The 23622-nt window shown below is 46.1% G+C and overlaps 1 protein-coding gene across 1 annotated transcript in view; it reads right to left on the bottom strand.

The window, feature by feature from the left end:
* Positions 1 to 5641: 5641 nt before the first annotated feature.
* The window catches only part of ANKRD45 (ankyrin repeat domain 45), a 119131-nt gene continuing 101150 nt past the window's right edge, over positions 5642 to 23622 (bottom strand). Inside the window, exons 5-6 of the mRNA XM_082264746.1 lie at positions 9074 to 9212; positions 5642 to 5687 (exon numbers count right to left, since the gene is read on the bottom strand). Of these exons, the coding sequence (XP_082120872.1) occupies positions 5659 to 5687; positions 9074 to 9212 (168 nt within the window). The 3' untranslated portion in view covers positions 5642 to 5658. The remainder of the gene's footprint in view (positions 5688 to 9073; positions 9213 to 23622) is intronic.

Raw genomic sequence — 23622 nt, 5'->3', positions numbered from 1 at the left:
GCCTTACAAACTTGTATAACAGAGGCCTGGTGGCGAAAAAAGCCCAAGAAGCACACAGTGCTCTAGTAGAATGCGCCTTCACAGGGAAAGGAGGAACCTGACCCTTGAGTGTTATAATAAGCCTGAACAACCATCTACCTGATCCATCTTGAAATGGTTGCAGCAGACGCAGCCAAACCTTTGCGAGGACCGTCAGGAAAGACAAAGAGAGAGTCCGACTTCCTGAAGGACTCAGTAACTGTCAGATAAACCGTTATCGCCTGAATCACATCCAGAGAGTGCAAGGCAACTTCTTTGGGATGTTTAGGCTGAGGACATAAGGAAGGCAACACAATGTCGATATTCAGGTGAATATCCAACACCACCTTAGGAAGAAAAGACAGATAATGTCGGAGGACCACTTTATCCCTGTGGACCACCAAATAAGGCAAACGACAGGACAGCGCCGCCAACTCAGAGACTATGCGAGCAGAAGTGATAGCCACTAGGAAGGCAACCTTCTGTGACAAATAAAGCAGAGAAATCTCCCTAATATTCTCAAAAGGAGACTTTTGAAGAACAGACAAAACCGATTTAAGATCCCACGGCGGTAACGGGGATCTCCATGGAGGAGCCAGATGACGCACCCCCTGAATGAAAGTGCGAACCAAACTATTTGTAGACAACGGACGTTGGAAGTAAATAGCCAAGGCCGACACCTGGCCCTTGATAGTGCCCAACGCCAAGCGTTGCTCAAACCCTTTTTGTAAAAAAGGCCAAAACCCTAGCTATAGAGACAAGCGAGGGTGCAACACTATGAAATGTATGATTTCCACGTATAATGATAGATCTTCCTAGAGGTCGACTTCCTGGCCTTCAAAAGGGTAGGAATCACCGAATCAGGGAGACCTCTATCCCTCAACACCTTGCTTTCAACAGCCAGGCCGTTAAGGCCAGCAACCATAAAGCAGGATGGAAGATCGGTCCTTGAGATAGGTCTTCCCGCAGAAGAAGGTGCCATGGAGGATCCACTACCATTTTTACCAGTTCTGCGTACGAAGACCGCTGAGGCCAGTCTGGTGCCAACAGAACGACCGGATGCCCTCCATCGCCACCCTGCGAAGAAACCTCGGCAGGAGAACAAGCAAAGGAAAGGCATATATCAGGCGATACTGACTCCAAGGAGCTACCAGAGCGTCTGTGGAGTCGGCCAGAGGATCCCGAGACCTGGCCACAAACCTCTGAACTTTCCTGTTGAGGCGAGAAGCAAACAGGTCTACCTCCAGAGTCCCCCACTGGGCACACAGGAGATGAATCACCTCCAGATGCAGGGACCACTCCCCCTGATCTAACACCTGATGACTTAGGTAATCCGCCTGCCAATACTCCCCACCGGGGATGTGGACTACGGAAAGAGCCGGAACATTGTGTTCCGCCCACACTAGAATCTCGGCCACCTCCTTGGCCGCAAGGGCACTTCTGGTGCCCCCTTGATCATTGATGTTAACCTCGGCCGTGGCATTGTCAAACTGGACCTGAACCAGAGAGCCACGTAACCGACTCATCCAGGGAAGCAGGCAGAGCTTGATCGCTCTCAGCTCCTGAATATTGATCGGCAAGGAAGATCTTCCGTTGCCCAAGTCCCCTTGGCACAGAACTTCCCCAGCACTTTACCCCAGCCTCACAGGCTGGTGTCCGTGGTGACCACCATCCAAAACACTGGCAGGAAGGACTTGCCTTGACACAGGACAGGTGACTGGAGCCACCAAGAGAGCCGACTTTGTGAGATGGCTCAACCGAATCTTCTGGTCTAGTGACTGAGGATCTCTGTTCCATTGTTGACAAAATCTTTTTCTACAACTGTCTGGTATGAGCCTAAGCAAATGGGACCGCTTCGAAAGTGGAGACCATCAGACCCAGGGCCCTCTTGCAAGCCCGCAAGGAGGACTGATTGGCCTCCATCTGCAACCGGTCCGCTCTTTGCAACTTCTGAAGCTTGTCCAAGGGAAGGAAGACCCTCGCCAGAGCAGAGTCGAGGATCAGCCCCAGATGAGTGACCCGCACAGATGGTGTCAGGGCAAATTTAGTGACATTGATCGTCCACCTGAATTCTTGAAGGGTCTGAATGGTGATAGAAATGTTGTCTAGCAGATCCGAATGCTCGCAACAGGAGATTGTCCAGATATCCCACAATGGAGATACCTCGCCAATGTAACAAGGCCAGCATGGGGGCTAGGCCCTTGGTAAAAACTCTAGGAACTGAGGCGAGACCAAAGGGTAACGCCACAAATTGAAAGTGCTCCTCTGCCCCCGTAAAGAGGAGAATTCGCTGATGTCCCTCTAATATGGGGACGTAAAGAAATGCATCTTTTAGATCGATGGAAGACAGAAAATCCCCCTGATTCAAAGATACCACCACCGACCGAATGGACTCCATTCTAAACTTCTGCACCCACACAAAGCGGTTCAGAGCCTTGAGGTCCAGGATTGGACGCACTTTGCCCTCCTTTCTGGGCACAGTGAACAGGTTTAAATAGAAACCTTGAGAGCGTTCCTGCAGAGGAACCAACACAATCCCCCCTTGAGCCAGGAGATCTCGCACAGCCTCCCGCAGAACCTTCAAACGCTCTGGAGACAGGTAAAGATTTGACTGGCCGGGACTAGAATTCGATCTTGTACCAGGAGCAAACCAGTTTGTGAACTCAATCGTCCTGAATGAAGGAAGTCCAGGATTCCTGAAGGAGCGCAGATGTCCCCCCCCCACCCCTGAGACGGATGAGGGCGCCCCTTCATGCTGAAGAGGACTTGTCTGCAGCACCGGGCTGACTGTCCTTGGGCTTGCCCCAGAGCTTCTTAGTTCCTCCAAAAGTTCTAGTACGGGGAGTCTTACCCTCGGAGGATGGAGGAAGAAGAGTACTTTTCCCACCAGTCAGGCCCTTGATTAACTCATCCAATGAGTCGCCAAACAACCGGTCCCCCAGAAAGGGGAGATCAGCGAAGGCTTTCTTAGAAGCTTGGTAAGCTGACCAGCACTTCAACCAAACCATGCGGCTCAAAACAGTGCCCATGGACGAAACCCTGGCCACCAGGGGAGCCGCATCCATAGACGCATCACACAGGAACACCAGAGCCTGGATCACCTGGTCCAACAGTTCCAGCTGTTCTGGAGGAGCAGTCTCAGGGTCCAAGGACTCCCCACAAACCCCTAATCCATTCCGTTACCGTCTGTGAGACTAACGCTGACAAAAAAAAAAGGTTTCAAAATGGAACCCGCCAGCACTTGAAGATGACGGGAAAGGGATTCCACCCGCCTGTCCACTGGATCCGTATAAACTGGGGAATCCTCCACAGGCACAAGGGTAGACTTGTTCAATCTGGAAACAGGATGGTCCACTTTAGGTGGCACTGTCCAATGGTTGGAAACCCTTTCAGCAAAAGGGTACCGGCTTTAAAGCATTTAGGCACCACTAACACATGCTTAACGTGCCGCCATTGGTCATTCACAATATCGTGAAAAGTGTCGGGACAAGGGGAAACCCTGTCAGCTTTTGGAGACTTCTGAGAGCCAAAAGCCAGCCGCGTCCCTGCCGGCGTGGGCTCATCAGCCAATTTTAAAGTATCCCGCACTGAAATAATCAGGGCTTCCACTAAGACGCGTTCCCGCGCTGCAGCTGAAGAAGACAGGTTCTCTGCACCATCTGACTGCGAGAACAGGGACCCCTCAGACAGGGGGGCATGCCCATCAGCCTCTGCATCAGAGGACACCTCTATAGAAGGAGAAGGCAGCGGCCGTTTTCGGCTATCAACCTTTTTCATGAGTAAATCAACTTTAGTCACCAGGCTTTCCAGGGCTGCTGAAATCGCAGCCAGCTACTTCGATCCGGACTGTCCGGGAATCGCACAGTGTGGGTCTGAGGGTGAATCGCACAGTGTGGGTCTGAGGGTGATTTCACAGTTTGGGACTCCATAATGCAATTTTCAAAAAACAATGTACTGTCGCTTTAAGAGCGCTGATGGCGGTATCCACCACCAATCGCCACAGTCTGCAGGGAACCCCTGTAAACCAAACTGACAGCAGAAAGTGCAAGGATATGCCCGCAGGGACCCCAAGTACTGTACCACCTCAGACAAACCGGCCTCCTGGATCTTCCATAGAATGGAGAGAAAGGCAGGAAGTGACCTCAGCTCAGCAGCAGGAAATGATTGCACAGGAAGTGATGTCGCCTGAATAAGGTTACACTGCTGAGCATAGCACCAGGGCTACACAAAGATGGATGCCCATACAAAACAATAGGAAGCTACAGGGAAAATGGCTGCCCCATACAAGTCTATGGGGAAAATAAAAATCACATTGCCCACACTCAAAAAGGCACGCCCAAGGCAAACCATGCGGCTAGGGACCGACACATGAAGGCCTCAGGAACCACAACAGGGACCAGCAAGCCCAAGGTACCATGTCACCTCCCCCCCCCCCCCGCCCAGAGCGCCAGAGCACTCCAGACACACAGCCACCGCAGGGACAGGGAAGGGAGGAGGGAAGTACACACAGACTGGGCAGAGCAGGAGAGCACAAATCCCATTATCCCCAGGAGAGGGCCCACATCCCCCCAAGGCGAGCAGGGGCAAAGGGGGTACATTTACTCACCATACCATGGAACAGGTGGGCCCTGCTCCCGGCAGACTGCCTCCCACCCGAAGTGGGGGTGCTGCCACCCGAGGGGTATGCAGTGACTCAGGGCGTTCCAGGTCATCGCGTCCCGGCGAGGCATCTGCTCACAGGCTCGTCCCCCTCCGGAAAAGGGGGACCATCCTGGCTAGGCCTAGGTCAGAACTATAACCTGCTCAAGCTTGTAGGCAAGAATGGGGGGACCATAAGGATCTAGATTATCCAGTGCGAAGCCCCAGCCAGCATTGTTGCTTGTAGATCACCAGTAAAATACTTCCCTGTACACTAGCTAGCAAGTGAGTAAAGATAAATAAAAGGAAAATATTCTCAAAAGAAATAAAAAACTGAGACCGGAGTCCCAGCAGGAAACCTAGGTCTTACTCCTTCTCTAGGCAGAAACAAACTGATGTGCTGGGCTGTGGCAGTGGGGGATAGGCCTGGAGGGACAGCCCCGTGGGCTTGTATATGTTAAAAGCTTTGTACTAATGTGCTGCCTAGACTACTCCTGCAGGTGGCAGCATAACCCGCTCAGCTCATGAAGATGAGGCTGCATCTGTCGATGGACGATAGAGAAAGCATTGATTCACATGTCATCTAAAAAAGCATTATCTCCAATGAAGGCTGTTCACATATATGCCATGCGAATTTGATCCGGTTCAAAAAAGGTGTTTAGTGTGGTGCAGTGCCAATTTCAACTCTATAGACTTCCATGCGACTGGATTGAATATGCAGTCCAGTGTTCACATCATTGCGATATTTTTAATTTTTGCCTAGATTTTATATAAAATAAAAAAATCGCAGATGTGACTACCCCCCACCACACAAATTCGCACAAAATTTGCATTGAACTCACACATGGCAAGCAGAAATCGCAATGTAAATTCGCACTGTGTACTACTTTAAATATGCACTGATTTGCAACGCATGAGTGTGAATCGGGACTTAATAGCCATATTGGTGTGCTAGGATAAAAATGCATCTGAAAAAAAGGTAAGGCTGGTGTTCAGCATTTATCAGCGTTTGAATTTTCCAGTTTCTGCACCTTAAAAAGAAAAATAAACAATTATTTTAAATTGCTCCAGATATTAATAAAAAGAGGTATCCAGTATGTATTTATTTTCTGTAATGGAAGCCAAATTCAAATGATTATTATTTTATTTTTATTTTTTTATTTAGCTGTACATTATAGACTTATACACAGTTGTTCAATATAGGGATTGTTTCCATGTCTGAACCTATAGTTACTTTTTTAAAATTTATAAAATAAACAATCCAGTATTCTAGAAAATTCCAGTACCTGGTGCTGTACATTTCAGATTTTGGGGTCTATTTATAAATGTTTTCATGCAAGATTCCTATACACTGGCCACTTTATTAGGAACACCTGTTCAATTGCTTGGTAACATAAAATGGCTAATCGGCCAATCACAAGGCAGCAACTCAATGCATTTAGGCATCTAGACGTGGTGAAGACAACTTGCTGAAGTTCAAAACAAGCATCAGAATGGGGAAGAAAGGAGATTTAAGTGACTTCAAATGTGGCATGGTTGTTGGTGCCAGACGGGCTGGTCTGAGTATGTACAAAAAAAAACTGCAGGTTCATTGGGATGAATTTTACATACAACCATCTCTAAGGTTTACAGAGAATGGTCAGAAAAAGAAAAAAATATCCAGTGAGCAGCAGTTGTGTGGATGAAAATGTCTTGTTGGTGTCAGAGGAGAATGGGCAGACTGATTCAAGATGATAGAAAGGCAACCATAACTCAAATAACCACTTGTTACAATCAGAATACCATCTCTGAAGGCACAACACATCAAACCATGAAGCAGATGGGCTACGGCAGCAGAAAACCACACCAGGTGCTACTCCTGTCAGCTAATAACAGGAAACTGAGTCTACATTTCGCACAGGCTAACCAAAATTGGACAATTAAAGATTGGAAAAACATTGCCTGGTCTGATGAGTCTCGATTTCAATTGTGACATTCAGATGGTAGGGTCAGAATTTAACGTAAAAAAACATGAAAGCATGGATCCATCCTGCCTTGCATTAATGGTTCAGGCTGGTGGTGGTGGTATAATGGTGTGGGGGATATTCTCTTGGCACACTTTGAGCCCTTTAGTACCAATTGAGCATTGTTTAAATGCCATGGCCTACCTGAGTATTGTTGCTGACCATGTAAATCTCTTTATGACTACAGTGTACGCATCTTCTGATGGCTCCTTCCAGCAGAATAATGTACCAGGTCACAAAGCTCTCGTCATCTCACCACTGGTTTCTTAAACATGACAATGAGGTCACTGTACTCCAATGGCCTCCACAGTCACCAGATCCTAATCCAATAGAGCACCTTTGGGATGTGGTGGAACAGGAGATTCGTATCATAAATGTGCAGCCAACAAATTTGCAGCAACTGCGTGATGCTATCATGTCAATATGGACCAAAATGTCTGAGGAATGTTTCCTATACCTTGTTGAATCTATGCCAAGAAGAATTAAGGCAGTTCTGAAGGCAAAATGGGGTCCAACCCGGTACTAGCAAGTGTACCTAATAAAGTGGCCGGTGAGTGCAACTTTCACCCAGGCTGAACACATTTTTCTACTTGGATTCATTTGGAAAAAAGTATCCATACGGGGTAAAAGTTGTGTAAATCTCGTGTAAGCATTAATAAATAGACCGATTTGTGTATATTTTCTTGTTCAGATCACATTGCTGCATTTGCCACTCATCGTATTGTCCTCTGTATCGAAACCAAAAAAGGAAAATGCAAGTAGATTGCAGCTTTTTAGATCTAAGATGTGGTGATTGGTTTCCTTTTTAGGCTTCATTTTTCCTTTATTTTTAACTGGAAATCATATGAATAACACACGTCCTATCCTATAGCTATCCATACATGAATCAGTTCAGCACGGATCAGATGAATTTCGATCCATGTATGGGCAGCCTGGTTGTACACAAGTTGATCTATTGACTGACTTGTGTACAACCAGCCTGTCGGGTTTTTTCCAAATGATTAGTGATGCCGTCAATAGCTGGCAACTCCTATTATTGTATTCTGCTAGCAGTGAAGGCTCCCTGCCAGCAGAAAACAATAGCGCTGTGGGAGGGATTTCCCCATCAACATTGACTGTTGATGGGGGAATAGAGCGATTTTTTTTTTTTCTTCTACCCTTGGTGGAAGGAAAGGAATGTGCATAATCTATGGTCTGCCTAAGGCTCCTTTCACACAGGCGGACCGTTCAGATCTGGCTGTCCGTTTTTTGGCGGATCTGAACGGATGCCCCATGCATCTCTAGGGGCATCAGATGTCAGCTGAGACATGTCCGCTGACACCCGATCCGATCCGTCATATCTGGACAGATGGAAACCCTATTTTCCATCCGTCCAGCGGATCGGATCGGATGAGAACGGACCGACTGTCCGTTCCCATCCGATTCCCCCATAGAGATGTATGGGGCTCTGACAGCTGTGTCTCCGCACACAGCGCGGAGAACAGCTGTCACTCTCCTGCTCAGTGGGGGAATCGGCGGATCGATCCCCCGCTGAGAAAAACTGAGTCAGTCCGACGGACGGGCTGTGTGAAAGAGCCCTAAGTTAGCTACACTGACCCTTTGTATCTATAGGGGGAACGATGGCTGTCACTAGGCTGCTAAACCCTCTAGGGCTTTATTACTTTTTTGTTCTTTTGTTGTTCACAGAAACTAAATTGGAAAACGGAAAATATTGTTTGATATATCATGTCAGCGTATGTGAAGTTACAAGGACAGGACTGTTAAAATAAAGTTATTTTTTGAATTTCTAGAAAATATTCTTAGCTTGTAAAGAAAATGAACCATATCTGACTGGTGAGCTGCAATATATTACATTCTTGTTTTGGGGTTTAAATAGGAAGTAAACCCTCCTCTGCAACTTGTACCTATAGATAAGACTTCCCTATAGGTACTGTAAATACCTCCTAAACATGCACAGTTTAGGAGATATTTATTTTGCATGCAGCCAGTGACATCACTGGCGCATGCGCTCTGAAGGAACAGCCGCTCGGGCCGTTCCTTTAGAGCCCTGTGCCGTGAGCGTCAGCTCCCGCGCACATGCGCGGGAGGGACGTCATCGCGGCTCCAGCCAATCAGATGGCCAGATGCCGCAAACCCGGAAGAAGGGCGACCAAACATGTCACCCGTGAGAGAGGTGTGCGGTTGGCACGGCGGGGGCTCGTTCTAAGGTAAGTATTTCATAATGAGCTAGTATGCGATGCATACTAGCTCATTATGTGTTTGTCTTTCAGGTCTTTGGTTTTTTAAAAAAAAATTCTGAGGTTTACAACCTCTTTAAATATCCTTTAAAGATCCTGTAAGTTAGTGATTGCAGCCTTTCACTACTAGGATGACATTTTTAAACACAGCTGAAAGAAAAAAAAAAAAACTCTTACGTGGTGTATTAAGTTTTGTGAAGACAGACTGCATGGTGCTTTCCAGTTGTAGCTTCTGGTCCACAAAGTCTTGTGTTGTTGCATTTTTGTTGTTCTCCAGCCATTCATTTTTGGCTTTACAAGTATTTATAGCTAAGTTCTGAAAGAAATAAAACGAAATGAGTGTTATGTGTTCGTTATAAATGCAGATGCCATCCTGCTAAAGCTGTCCCCAAGCACACTTTCAGGGCCCATTCACACTGACCTGCAGCCCAAACTGCAAACTGCAGTGTTTTAGGCTGTAGAGCAAAGTGGCAGGGGGTGGTGTGATGTTCGTTTTATCGCATGTGGAAAAATGCAGGTAAATGCACCTAGTGTGAATGAAAAAAAAAAAAAGAAATAAACTTTTTTTTTGCTGACCAGATTGAAAGTGTGCTGGGGACACCCTTTTTACTGGTTGGTAAATCGACCTGTGCACCTTTACTTTCTGCTAGTTTCAGAACAGAGTGGCTGCCACTGCATAGTTGCCAACAGTCCTGAGACATTCCCAGAAATTAGACCGATTTTTCGGTCTGAGCCTGTCCCAGACAAAATCCCGCAAATCAGGCTCCATCACGGACATCAGGACTTTGGCACTGACACAGTTAAGCTTTTAGATGATGCTCCCCTACCTCCTCCGATTGGTCAATATTAGCGAACAGGGGCATGGCTAGCTGAGCGTTATCACCCCCAGCCCGCCTAGAGCGGATCACAGGTGGAGAGGCAGCCGATGTCAGAGTGGAAGCCGGCAGCACTGGTGAGCCCGCGGACGGTGGGTAGAACTCAGCTGGACAGGCCCAGGTAGGTCGTTCTACTCACTAGGCCAGGGTAGTAGAGAAACCCTGACCTGGGCACTGATAGACTGCACTAATGAGACGGCACTGATGAGAGAATGCACTAATGGGCACTGATTGATGGGTACTGATGGTAAAGGGGGGGCTCTGATGTTTCAGGGGGACTTTAAAAGTTAAAGGTTTTTTTTATCCAGCAGTCACTGGACTGTGAGAAATTGGGTTTAAAACTGCACTGGCCAATTTCTCACAGTCAGGACAGTGCTACACGTCAGCTAACAGCACGCTTACTTCTAGCTTTTAGACTTTTTGACAGAAGTAAAAAAATGCTGTTAGCTGACAAAGATAGGATCTCCTGTTTTCATGTAGCACTGTCCTGACTGTAAAAGTGAAATTGGGCAGTGCAGTTTTAAACCCAGTTTCTCACAGTCACTCATTGCAAACACCATCACGAAGTCCACTTTCACACATCGGGTCTGCCTTTCTGTTTTTCAGGCGGGCCTGATGAGAAGGTCCATGCATCCCTATGGACAGGCAGATGTAAACAAACTATTTAACCACACCCTTTTTAAGCCACGCCCAATATTTAGTGTAATTTAAACCACTAACAAAACTAAAATGAACAAAAACAAAAACTGAGTTGCGTTAAGTTCGCTATGCCAACTATGCAATGTTAGTACAGCGATCTCCCTGCTGCGCTATTGTGTTCTGACAGGGGAATGCCCCCCCCCCCGCCTGAGCACACCAGTCAGCACTCCCAGCCATTGACTGCCATCGCTGATCGGATGTCGATCGGCTGCTGGTTTTCCAGCATGCCTGTTTAACAGAAGCCAGACAAGCTGCTGTACACACTGGCCGAATGTTGACTGGCTTCTCTTGAATTTGGCCAATACATGGTTAGTGTGTACGAGATTGTAATCCTAAAATAAAATAAAAAAATGCATTGTGCTCTGTAATTTGGCCCTTTTTATCATCTAAAATACCTGGTTGATCCTGACTGGTTCTGCCCTCCCCCCTGTAAACTGACCGCGTTTATCATGGCTGCTGTGCCTCAGTCATTTCGATGTCTCTCCTCTGTCCGCTCTCCACCAACCCCCCTACCTCCCCTCTCCCGCCTGTCAGCTTTGTCAGTGCGGATCACTCCCCTCCTGTTGCTAAAATTACTTTTTTTTTCCTATAATCCACAGTGTTATTTTACAGTATGTGCCCCACTGTATGTTATTTATAAAAAATATGCCGCTTCATAGCTAATTTTAGAGCGCCACTTGGCACGCACGTGACCCCCCGCTGCTCTCCAGGATTTAGACTGGGAGGGAATATTGGCATCGATGAGCACAGAACAGAAATGGGAATTTTTCAAAAAGACTTTATGCAAACTCACTGCAAAGTATATTCCCATGGGTAAGAAGTTTAAAAGGCTAAAAATAAAACCTATGTGGCTCACGGCAAAAGATAAAAAAGCTATAGATAAAAAGAAAAGAGCTTTTAAAAAAATATAAAAATGAGGGAACACTATCATTGATTAATTGTTACAAAGAATATAACAGAATATGTAAAAAGGAAATCAGTGACACAAAAATTCAAAATGAACGACAGATTGCAAAAGATAGGACAAACCCCAAAGAATTCTTCAAATATATTAACAGTAAAAAGGTTAGATCTGAGCATGTAGGCCCTTTACAAAATAATCAGGAGTGGGTGACTGGGGACAAAGAGAAGGCAAATTTATTAACCACTTGCCGACTGCTCACAGTATATTTACTGCGGCAGTCAGCCCCTCACAGGCAGAGCGACGTAGGTTTACGTCGCTAGCCTTTGAGGCTCTGGGGAGCGAGCGCACGCCGCCGGAGGCGCGGTCACGGACCCCCCCGCGCGTGTGACCGGCGGACCCGATGTCCGCCGGTCACTCGGCGATCGTCGGTGGAGAGGGAGAAAGGCAGGCGGCTAGTGTAAACAAGCCGCCTGTCATTCTCCCCGGTGTAGAAACAATGATCATACGGTTCTACTATGTAGGACCGTTGATAATTGTTCCTACACCTCAAGCCACAGCCAATCACAGTTAGAATCACGCCCCTAGGGACACACACCACCCCTCCCTCTCAAAGTTAACCCCTTCACTGCCAGTGTAATTTTACAGTAACAGTGCATATGTATAGCACTGATTACTGTAGAAATGTCACTGGTAACCCCAAAAGTGTCAAAAATGTCAGTCAAGGGTCCGATCTGTCCGCCGCAATGTCGCAGTGCTGCAAAAAAATCGCAGATCGCCGCCATTACGCATTAAAAAAAAAAAAAAAAAAGACAAAAATCTTTCCCTTTGTTAGTAAACGCAATAACTTTTGCGCAAACCAATCAAAATACGCTTTTTGCAATTTTTTTTTTTTTTTTTACCAAACATATGTAGCATAAAACAAATTGGCCGAAAATGTTAAAAAATTTTGATTTTTACATTTTTTTTTGGGGAATTTCATATAAAAATAAATGTGAAAAATATTGTTATTTTTGCAAAATTACGCTCTTTTTTGTTTATAGCGCATGTTCAAAAAAAAACAAACAAAAAAAAAAAACGCACAGGTGATCAAATACCACCAAAAGAAAGCTCTGTTTGTGGGGAAAAAAAGGACGTCAAATTAGTTTAGGTACAGCGTCGCACGGCGGCGCAATTGTCCGTTAAAGTCACGCAGTGCCGAATCACAAATCACCCCCTGGTCAGGAAGGGGGTAAAATCTTCCGGGGCTTAAGTGGTTAAATACTTTCTTCAGCTCTGTATATACAAAGGAGCATGGAGGAGCTCATGACCATAATGAGGAGGGTATTGATACAACCCCAAATGATCCACAATGGCTCAAAAGTGATATGGTCCAGAAATATTTAGACAGAATAAGGTTGGATAAAGCGCCTGGACCAGATGGCATCCACCCATGCATCCTAAAATAATTTAGAGCTGTAAATATTGTTTAATATTGTCTAATATTTAGGGACTCGTTAAGGACTGGAATAGTACCACTGGATTGGCGTAGGGCCAATGTGGTGCCTATATTTAAAAAGGGATCAGTCTTTGCCAAGTAACTATAGACCTGTTAGTTTAACTTCTATAGTCGGGAAAATATTGGAGAGTTTAATAAAAGACCACATAGATGAGTTCTTGCTGGAAAAAAATATTTTAAGCAACAGACAGCAGGGATTCATGAAAGACAGAAGTTGTCAAACAAATCTGATTTCTTTTTATGAAGAGGTAAGTAAAACCTTGGACAGAGAGGTGGCTGTGGACCTAGTATACTTGGATTTTGCAAAAGTGTTTGACAAAGTTCCCCACACATGGCTAATGTGTAAGGTAAAGTCTACTGACTTGGAAAGATCGGTTTGTAATTGGATAGAAAATTGGCTAAAAGATAGAATTCAGAGAGTAGTGGTTAATGATTCTTACTCTGAATGGTCTAAAGTTATCAGTGGTGTACCCCAAGGTTCAGTGTTGGGACCCTTACTTTTTAATATCTTTATAAATGATTATAGGGTCTGGGATTAAAAGTAGCATTTCAGTCTTTGCAGATGACACCAAGCTTTGCAGTGGAATAACTTCCTTACAGAATGTCTCTAATTTACAAGCTGACCTCAATGCACTGTTGTTTCATTTGGCAACTATGTGGCAAATGAGGTTTAATGTTGATAAATGTAAAGTTATGCACTTGGGGGCTAAGAATATGCATGCATCATACATACTAGGTGGAGTAGAACTGGGGGAATCCATAGCGGAGAAGGATCTGGGTGTTCTGGTAGATCATAAGCCCAATAATAGCATGCAATGCCAAGCTGCTGTTTCCAAAGCAAGCAAAGTTCTTTCTTGTATTAACAGAGGAGAGAGAAGAGGAGAGAGAGAGAAGAGGAGAGAGGAAGAGGGAGAGGGGAGAGAGGAAGAGGGAGAGGGGAGAGAGGAAGAGGGAGAGGGAGAGAGACAAGGGGGCACTCTTTGCGTCTGGAGGAAAACACATTTTGTCTCCAAATACGGAAAGGTTTCTTCACCGTAAGAGCTGTGAACATGTGGAATAGACTCCCTCCAGAGGTGGTTCTGACTAGCTCACTAGATTGCTTTAAAAAATGGCCTGGATTCTTTCCTAGGTGTACATAATATAAAGGAGTACTACATTTTTTTTTTAGGCAAAGTTGATCCAGGGTATATCAAATTGCCTCTCGGGGGATCAGGGAGGAATTTTTTTCCCCTGCTGTAGCAAATTGGATCATGCTTTGCTGGGGTTTATTTTCGCCTTCCTCTGGATCAACAGTGGGTATAGGATTGTGTATATGTGATTGTATGGTTGGGTTTTCAATACTGTTTTTATTTTTTTGGTTGAACTGGATGGACTTGTGTCTTTTTTCAACCTAACTATGTAACTATGCTCTCCTCCTACCCTCCTGGCTGACGTCAGTGGGGTATTCTCAGCTCCGCCTGCTGTAGTTGTTGGATCGAGGAAGACAGCAAGGGGTGGTCACTTGAGCGCCACTGTGAAATTAGGTATGAAGCGGCATATTTTTTTATAAATAATGTACATTGGGGCACTTACTGTAATATAACCTGAGGATTATAGGAAGAAAAAAAGTGGCTTTACAACCACTTTAAGGGCGGGTTGTTGTCCCATTGTGGAGATTTCCTTACACTTACTTTCCCATATCCAAAACAGGAAGACAAAGGAAATCCTTCCAAAGTGAGAAAGTCCCTGGGTCACCAGAACTAGTGTCCCTATTTGAAGACCCCCCTCCCCCCACCCGGTTACTGTTCTAGGGTCAAACCAAAATTAGGGATTCTCTTTCACCTTTTTTTTCGGTGGTAACGTAAACCTTAAAATAGAGAGGGTGAATCTACACACATATACATATATACATACCCACACATACATACACACACACAATCTCACAAAAGTGAGCACACCCCTTACATTTTTGTAAATATTTTATTATATATCTTTTCATGTGACAACACTGAAGAAATTACACTTCGCTACAATGTAAAGTAGTGAGTGTACAGCTTGTATAACAGTGTAAATTTGCTGTCCCCTCAAAATAACTCAACACACAGCCATTAATGTCTAAACCACTGGTAACATAAGTGAGTACACCCCTAAGTGAAAATGTCAAATTGGGCCATCTAGCCATTTTCCCTCCCAGGTGTCATGTGACTCAGTTTTACAAGGTCTCAGGTGTGAACGGGAAGCAGGTGTGTTAAATTTGGTGTTATCGCTCTCACTCTCTCATACTGGTCACTGGAAGTTCAACATGACACCTCATGGCAAAGAACTCTCTGAGGATCTGAAAAAAAAGAGTTGTTGCTCTACATAAAGATGGCCTAGGCTATAAGAAGATTGCCAAGTCCCTGAAACTGAGCTGCAGCACGGAAGCTAAAACTATACAGCGGTTTAACAGGACAAGTTCCATTCCGAACAGGTCTCGCCATGGTCGACCAAAGGAGTTGAGTGCACATGCGTAGCGTCATATCCAGGGGTTGTCTTTTGGGAAATAGACGTATGAGTGCTGCCTGCATTGTTGCAAAGCTTAAAAGGGTGGGGGGTCAGCCTGTCAGTGCTCAGACCATACGCCGCACACTGCATCAAATTGGTCTTCACGGCTGTTGAAAGCCTCTTCTAAAGATGATGCACAAGAAAGTCTGCAAACAGTTTGCTGAAGAAAAGCAGACTAAGAACATGGATTACTGAAACCATGTCTTGTGGTCTGATAAGGCCAAAAAAAACTTGTTCAGTCAAGCGTGTGTGGTGGGAACCAGGTGGGGAGTACAAAGACAAGTGTGTCTTGCCTACAGTCAAGCATGATGGTGGGAGTGTCATGGTCTGGGGCTGCATGAGTGCTGCCAGCACTGGGGAGCTCATTAAGGGGACCATGAATGCCAACATGTACTGTGACATACTGAAGCAGAGCATGATCCCTTCCCTTCGGAGACTGGGCCGCAGGGCAGTATTTCAACATAAGGACCCCAAACACACCTCCAAGATGACTGCTCTGCTAAAGAAGCTGAGGGTAAAGGTGATGGTCTGGCCAAGCATGTCTCCAGACCTAAACCCTAGTGAGCACCTGTGGGGCATCCTCAAATGGAAGGAGGAGGAGTGCAAGGTCTCTAACATCCACCAGCTTCGTAGTGTAGTAATGGAGGAGTGGAAGAGGGCTCCATGGCAACCTGTGAAGCTCTGGTGAATTCTATGCCCAAGAGGGTTAAGGCAGTGCTGGAAAATAATGGTGGCCACACAAAATATTGAAACTTTGGGCCCAATTTAGACATTTTAACTTAGGAGTGTACTCACTTTTGTTGCCAGCGATATAGACATTAATGGCTGTGTGTGTTGAGGTATTTTGAGGGGACAGCAAATTTACACTGTTAAACAAGCTATACACTCACTACTTTACATTGTAGCAAAGTGTCATTTCATCAGTGTTGTCACATGAAAAGATAGAATAAAATATTTATAAAAATGTGAGGGGTGTACTCACTTTTGTGAGATATATATGTAGCACCCTACAGGTAGGTGCTAGGTAAAATGTATAGTGGGCCTTGTCTGCCTATCAGTGTGTTCAAAGCGCCAGTAAGCGTTGGCTAGCGTCGGCTGGCGACAGCGCTAACGGGCATTTTTTCTATAAAGTCCCGGAATTGTACATAGTCGAGCCAAAGGAGTATCCCACTCATTCCCTTCTCCCATCCCCTAAAACTGCAATAAAACAACCAAACAAAGATGCTGGAGTTGTCAGTGTGTCAGTTCTCACACCCAGGGCCGCAGCTCACATGGGCTGGAGAGGTAACGGGTAATGATGACAGACCCACCTCAGGCCACAGGTCTGGAAACATTGCTACATTTGGGGGCTCGTCTGGGATTTTGCCATTAGTTACTGGGCCAGTTGCCCCTGGCAACGGCAAAAAGAAACGTCCAAAAAATAAATTTTTGTGTCAAGAACTGTTACACCAGGCCTGGGTGTGAGACTGCAGCAGCGGGAGGTAGGGAGAGTGGGTTGAAGTTGGAAGCACACATAGAAGGATGTTTATGGCAACGCAAATGTTCTAAGCAAAATTGTAATGTGATGAAGACCTTCCGTATGGACTATGAAATGTACTCTGCGATCAGGAAATGGAGAGCAGGGGGTAAAAGTGTCAGTGTGTATGAATGCTGCAACTGCTTACCAGTGAGAAGTCCCAGGGTGGGCAGTGAAGATGGAGGCCAGGGGCACAAGAAGAGAAGTGACAGGGGCCTGATGATTGTGCATGCTACGTGGAAGGATGTTGACCGAGCATTTGACAGCGGGACATTTATTCTGTATAGTTGCTGCACTTATACTGTGGGAATCGTAGTCGGCCATGCCGAGATGGGCAGTGGGGCTAGTCCCGGAGCCAGTATGGAAGATGAGGATTGCACGTGTGTGGCAAGGAAGAGAAGTATCGGCCATGCGACAGACAGCGGGGATGCTGCTCTTGCCGAGCAAGAAGGGACAGCTGGCTTCAGTACAGGAAGGCGCAGTTGTGGCCCTAGTGCAATTGAGGTGGGCGGATGTATGTCTAGCAAGTGACCTGATCCGCTTAGCAGCTATTTCCCAAAAAGCTTGCAGGGAAGCGCGCCACATGCAGGTCTGCCCAGTGGGAGGAGTAACTGCCCAATATGGCGAAAGGGTGGAGACAGCGGGAACATCCGCCCAATTAGGAGTGATCCAGGGGTCCCTATTAATACCCCCTCCTTCGGGTGCGGCCGTGCGGGAGACACGTGGAGGAGGAAGAGACATGTCGTTCATGAAAGGAGCGAAGAGTGTTCACGCTATTACTGCCACCATGGTTGAAAATCCAGCGGAGCAGAGTCGAGAGCAGATCCGCCAGCCCGATCCCCCTCTAGTTTGGGATACCGGTAACCGGATGGTGCCGGCCGGCGGAATCACGTTGTGCACCAGAGGAGGTCGAGAGTTCCTTGGAGTGGTATGTCCCCAGTGTGCCACTGTTACTCTGAGGGTGCAGGCGTGGGTTTAATGTGGGTGATCTGCTGCTCAGGGCAGAGAAAAGTGAGGGCCATCCCAAGAAGCTCACCAGTCAGAACTTTGACTGGCAACGAGTCAAAGTTCCTCCGCGGAATCGGGAGGGGTCTGTTCAGGCTCATGATGCAGCTGGAAGCCCCGCCAGCAGTCGGTGGGCCTATAGTCTGCGGGAGGGGAGTTCGGTCACAGAGCTCACTAGGTAGGGGGGCCGTATCCACCCAAACAGTTGGAGAGTGGCCAGAGAAACCTACCTCAAGGGCCATAGCCGGATCCGCCCCATCAGTATCCAAAAGCCTGTAAAAACAGATGCAGTTCAAGCGTCACCTACCAGTACCAGTAGTGAGGGTAAGAGGAGCCCTGTAAGAGTTGATTCCCCATCCCTCTACATGGAAGGAGGAATGGATGACTGGGGATCAATTGACGAAACTAAGTGGGAATGGGGGTCAGAAGCTGGGAGCAGCTCCCCAGGTCCCGAAGTGACTGTACCTTTAGACCAGGAAGCCCAGGAGGCTATTGAAAGGGGGGAACTGGCCCAGAAATTGGGGTTCTGCGACGCCTATGTCACAAGGGTCCCGGAAAACCCTCCCCCGGTTGTCCAGGATGCAACGGTGGATGCAGAAGAAGGTTGCACTGGAGTACGGTTATGACTACCCCTACGCACCAAGGGAGGTAATGCTATTGGTGGAAAAGTTCAGGGACTTCTGGTGCTATTAACTCATTTGGGACTTTTGGTTTGTCCCAAAACCTTATAGAGACTCTCCTTAGGAAGGGCTTAAAGACAAGGTGAAAACTTACTACGTATTTATATAGATACACGCTTGGTCCATCCGGGTCAAAAATGAACAAGGGGAGTATGTTCAAGCGCCCCACCCTGAATATTATATATACACACACACACACAATAAAAACTACAATAAAACAACCAAAACAAAAATGCCGGAGTTGTCAATGTGTCAGTTCTCACACCCAGGGCCGCAGCTCACATGGGCTGGAGAGGTAACCAGTAACGATGGCAAACCCATTATATAATATATAATATATATATTGTAACAGGAAGTCAGCTAAATCTGGGAATGTAGTCACAGGAAGGAGATACATTTCCACCTGATTTAGAAAGTCCATTAATTAATTTAGGGTGTTGGCTACAGAGCTAGCCAGCAGGAAGTTGAAAGGCCTTCACCTGTTCAGAATGAGGGAGTTAAGGCTCTATAATTTGTTCAGAGAAATTCCTATTGTTTGCTGCCTCCAGAAGCTGTGTCCTGAAGCCATGTGGGCTGGGAGCAGGAGGACAGTCAGCGTGTGCCTCCCGACAGGATGTGTGGGCCTGGGAGAAGACCCCCCGGAGTGATGTGTGCCCGGGACGGTAACCAAGGGTGAATACGTCTCAAAGGTGAGAAGACGAACTGTTGATGTGAAAGAAACAAAGGACTGTGTTGCCCTGTGAAGCTATTATAAAAGGACTATTGAGTGTCCGCTGGAGGACAAGGAAGTCTGCCCGACGGTAGGTTGGAGACAGACACTTAGGCAGGTTCCAGTTGTGAGAAGGTAGCCGCCCACAGAGGCAAGGATTTATTTTGTCTTTTATTTTATTTTGCTGTTTTTGATGCTGGCACTGGTATGAAGAAAACACCATTTAATAAACCACACTGTTTGTTTGCAAGCACTTGTCGGCTACCTCTCTGGGAAAACGCACCCCCCAAGGGGTCATCCACACCCGCCACCGAGCTAATCCCTTACATATGGTGGAGGTATGCAGTGGGCAGAAGCAGCAAGATCCCTGCAAGGAAGTGCAAATGTTTGATGAACTTTATCTGGTGCATGAGATTGCACAATCTATGTGTGCAGGAGAGAAGATCCTGACAAAAAAAAAAAAAGTGTTTTAAAGAGACAGCGGTCTCAAAATTATTTGATGAACTTTGTTGTGTCTGGTGCAAGTGACTGCACAAACTGTGTGTGCAGGAAAAGAGATCTTGCAAGAGAGAGAAAAACTACATGTGTTAAAGAGACAGTGGTCTGAAAATTTTTTGCTGGACTGTGAAAAATTTGTTTGTGGAGTTATTGAAGATGGGGCGTTCAAAACGCCTGAAGAATGCAAAGATAGATGAAATGAGAGACCGAATTCTATGGATGGAGGGGATGCTACCATTTGAACCAGCCCCATCCATGCCTGAACGGAATCGGCTAAAGAGAAAAGTTGTTGTCCCTAGCAACACTGGGGCAAATGAAACTGCTTTGGAGACGCAGGGTTCTCAGATGAAAAGTAAACCCAAAATGGGGGAGATGCTGAAACAACGGAGCTTTGCAGCTCAACAAAAGGATCACCAAGAGAGCATGGCAGGCTGGAAACAGAGACGCCAGCAGCCAATGGAGGCCATCGGTTTGGAAGAAACCGAGTATGTGTGCAGGGCTGAGTTGGATGCCTTGCAACGGAAAATGGAAGAAAAGGAACAAGCCGTGGAATTGCTTAAGATGGAGCATAGAAACTTGCAGGAAACGAATGAACTACTCAAGTCTCATGTGTCACAGTGGGAAGAATCCACTGCTCTTCTTTTGGTCGAGTTGCAAAAACGCAGAGAGACTATAATGGAGAAAGATACCATCCTCATGGAAAAGGAAATTGAAATTCAGACTTTGCAGAAGCAAAGCATGTGTGAAATGTTGGAGTTGCGTAATCAGCTGGAAAAAAGTCTTCAGTGTTTGGAAGTTACAAAAATAGACCTGCAGGAGTCGCAGGAACAGAATGTCGCTCTGAAAACGACATTGTCTCTCAGCGACAACGAGAAAAGTGAAAGAGAGGCTAAATTACTGAGTACTGTGTATGAGCTCACCACTTTGAGCAATGTGGTAGATGAATTACGTGCAGACTGTGAAAGTTGGAAAGGTGAAGCCCAACGTTTCCAGCAGCAGTTAAAGGAGAAAGAAGCCTGTGTGGCAGAATTACAGTCTCATTCCCAGAAACTAGCCAATGAGGTGAAGGCTCTTATGCAGGGAAAAGGAGATTGTGAACATAAGAGGGAAAAAGTAGAGGCACGGCTTCTGGAATCGCAAGTCAAGGTGTCAGAAGGTGACCGATTGTGTGCTAAGCTGTTAGAGAAGGCAAACCGACTGCAGGTTGAGTTGGACAATGTTACAAATCAGTTTTCTCAAGCAGACAGCAAATCTAGAGAAATTGCGGAAGATTTTTCTATCTTGGAATCGCAGCTGCAAGACACGCAGGAACTCTTACAGGAAGAGAGGTGTCAAAGGCTGAGTTTTAGCACAAAGCTCAAACAAATGGAAGATGAGAAAAATGGCTTCCTGGAACAATTAAAAGAGGAGGCGGAAGCAAAGAAAAACCTATCAGAGCAAGTCGCAACATTGCAAGCTCAGATAGCGGATATGAAAAAACGCATGGAAGAAAGCGTTGCTTCATTACAGTGTGTTGAAGATGTGAAAAAGAAGTTTGATCAGATGCTTGGTGAAGAGAAGACTGTGTCTGCAAAATATGCAGAAGAACGCGACCGCGCAGAAGCGGAGGCGCGTGATAACGAGAGCAAAGCCCTGTTCTTGGCTCGCTCTTTGGAGGAAGCTCTAGAGTCCAAGGCTGAACTAGAAAGAGTTAACAAGCAGCTATGTACAGAGATGGAACATGTGGTCAGCTACAAGGATGAGGTTGAGAAAAGCGTTCAGGAGCTAGAAAAGTCTAAACGAGCCTTAGAACAGCAAGTAGAAGAGATGAAGATTCCGTTGCAGGAACTGGAAGAGGAATTCCAGGCAACAGAGGATCTGTCCCAAAGAGGGGATAGTGTGCCTGATGCAGTTTTTAAAAGGATCAGTGTTTTGGGGTCTGTCCTGAGTGAGCCTCAGAAATGTGACGACATGTGGCTTGAATCACCCCTTTGGAATAAACCGTTCCATTAAAAACTTCAAGCATTGGAAAATGTATCATTAGAGCTTCAGCAAACAAAGGAGCTGAGTAAGAAATGTGATGATTTCTCAGTTCAGGCTGAAAACCTAGTGGAGAAAACTAAGGCTGTTGGTGAAAACGTGAAGCAAATGAATAAGTGCCTTTCAGGGAGTGTTTCCAAAATGGAACTGGTGAAAGACGGGTGGCAGAAGTTTGATCGTGATCTTGAGATGCATTCCATGTGGAATTCAGATAGAGAAAAAGAACTAGGTGACCTTGAGCGGTCAAATAGTTCAGCAGAAAGTGCATTGAAGAAACCTGTAAAAGAATGTGTTGCAGTTCCATGCTTCTTCACTGATGCAGAGAGGAGGTCTATAATGGATACCACCCAGATCGCTGGGTTCAACTGTGTTGTTGCCTTTAACCCCTATGTTGGTGGAAGGAAAGTTGATGATGTTCTGGTTGGCTACTTCTGTGAAGAGTTTGGCAAGAAATATAAACTGAATATCAAATCAAATAGTAGGCCTTTACTGCGACTCGCTCAGGAGGGCGAAAAGTTTAAGAAGTTGATGAGTGCAAATGCTTCAGATCTGCCTATGAATATGAAATGTTTGAATGATATTGATATCTCTGGGAAAAGGAACACGGGTCACTTTGAAGAAATGTGTGACAGCCTGTTGTCTCAATTGGAAAATCCTCTGCACAGCATCTTAGAGCAAGCAAAGCTCAAGAAGGAAGATCATTCCCTTTTACAACAAAAAGTCAATGATTGTGTACAGCTGTATGGAGAGGCAACTCAAGTCACAGAGGGATGTCAAGAGTCCCTACTTGGAACAAAGCTTAGTGAAGCAAAGGTTCTCAAAGTTTTGTGGAAAACATTTATGGATTGCAGAGAGAGGCGTCTTAAGAATGTTGAAGACATTAAGACTAGCCCAATTGAGTTGCCTATGGATCACGGTCCTCCGTGGTGGATTGGACAGACGGTTATGAGGGACAAGCTGTCTGACATTTATGAGAAAGCTGTCAATGAAGATGACAGAAACGAGAAGGAGCGAAATGATGCCAAAAATGCAGCTGAAGAATGTGTATATGAGATGAGAGACAAACTGTGTGGCATTTATGAGAAATCCGTCAATGAAGATGACAAAACAGTTTCATCCGGAAGCTTGAGGATAATAGGAGGCTTATCAGTGAGTCAGCAGTGCTTGACACATGCGTGCCTGGAAATCTGTGTCCCAACCCTAGGGTTGAAACAAGAGGGGGGGGTATGTAACAGGAAGTCAGCTAAATCTGGGAATGTAGTCACAGGAAGGAGATACATTTCCACCTGATTTAGAAAGTCCATTAATTAATTTAGGGTGTTGGCTACAGAGCTAGCCAGCAGGAAGTTGAAAGGCCTTCACCTGTTCAGAATGAGGGAGTTAAGGCTCTATAATTTGTTCAGAGAAATTCCTATTGTTTGCTGCCTCCAGAAGCTGTGTCCTGAAGCCATGTGGGCTGGGAGCAGGAGGACAGTCAGCGTGTGCCTCCCGACAGGATGTGTGGGCCTGGGAGAAGACCCCCCGGAGTGATGTGTGCCCGGGACGGTAACCAAGGGTGAATACGTCTCAAAGGTGAGAAGACGAACTGTTGATGTGAAAGAAACAAAGGACTGTGTTGCCCTGTGAAGCTATTATAAAAGGACTATTGAGTGTCCGCTGGAGGACAAGGAAGTCTGCCCGACGGTAGGTTGGAGACAGACACTTAGGCAGGTTCCAGTTGTGAGAAGGTAGCCGCCCACAGAGGCAAGGATTTATTTTGTCTTTTATTTTATTTTGCTGTTTTTGATGCTGGCACTGGTATGA

Source organism: Pelophylax lessonae, assembly GCF_965119305.1.
Source record: "Pelophylax lessonae genome assembly, chromosome: 8".
Lineage (NCBI taxonomy): Eukaryota > Metazoa > Chordata > Amphibia > Anura > Ranidae > Pelophylax > Pelophylax lessonae.
Note: the sequence above shows the minus strand (reverse complement) of the source record. Positions and strands in the feature narration are given on the sequence as shown.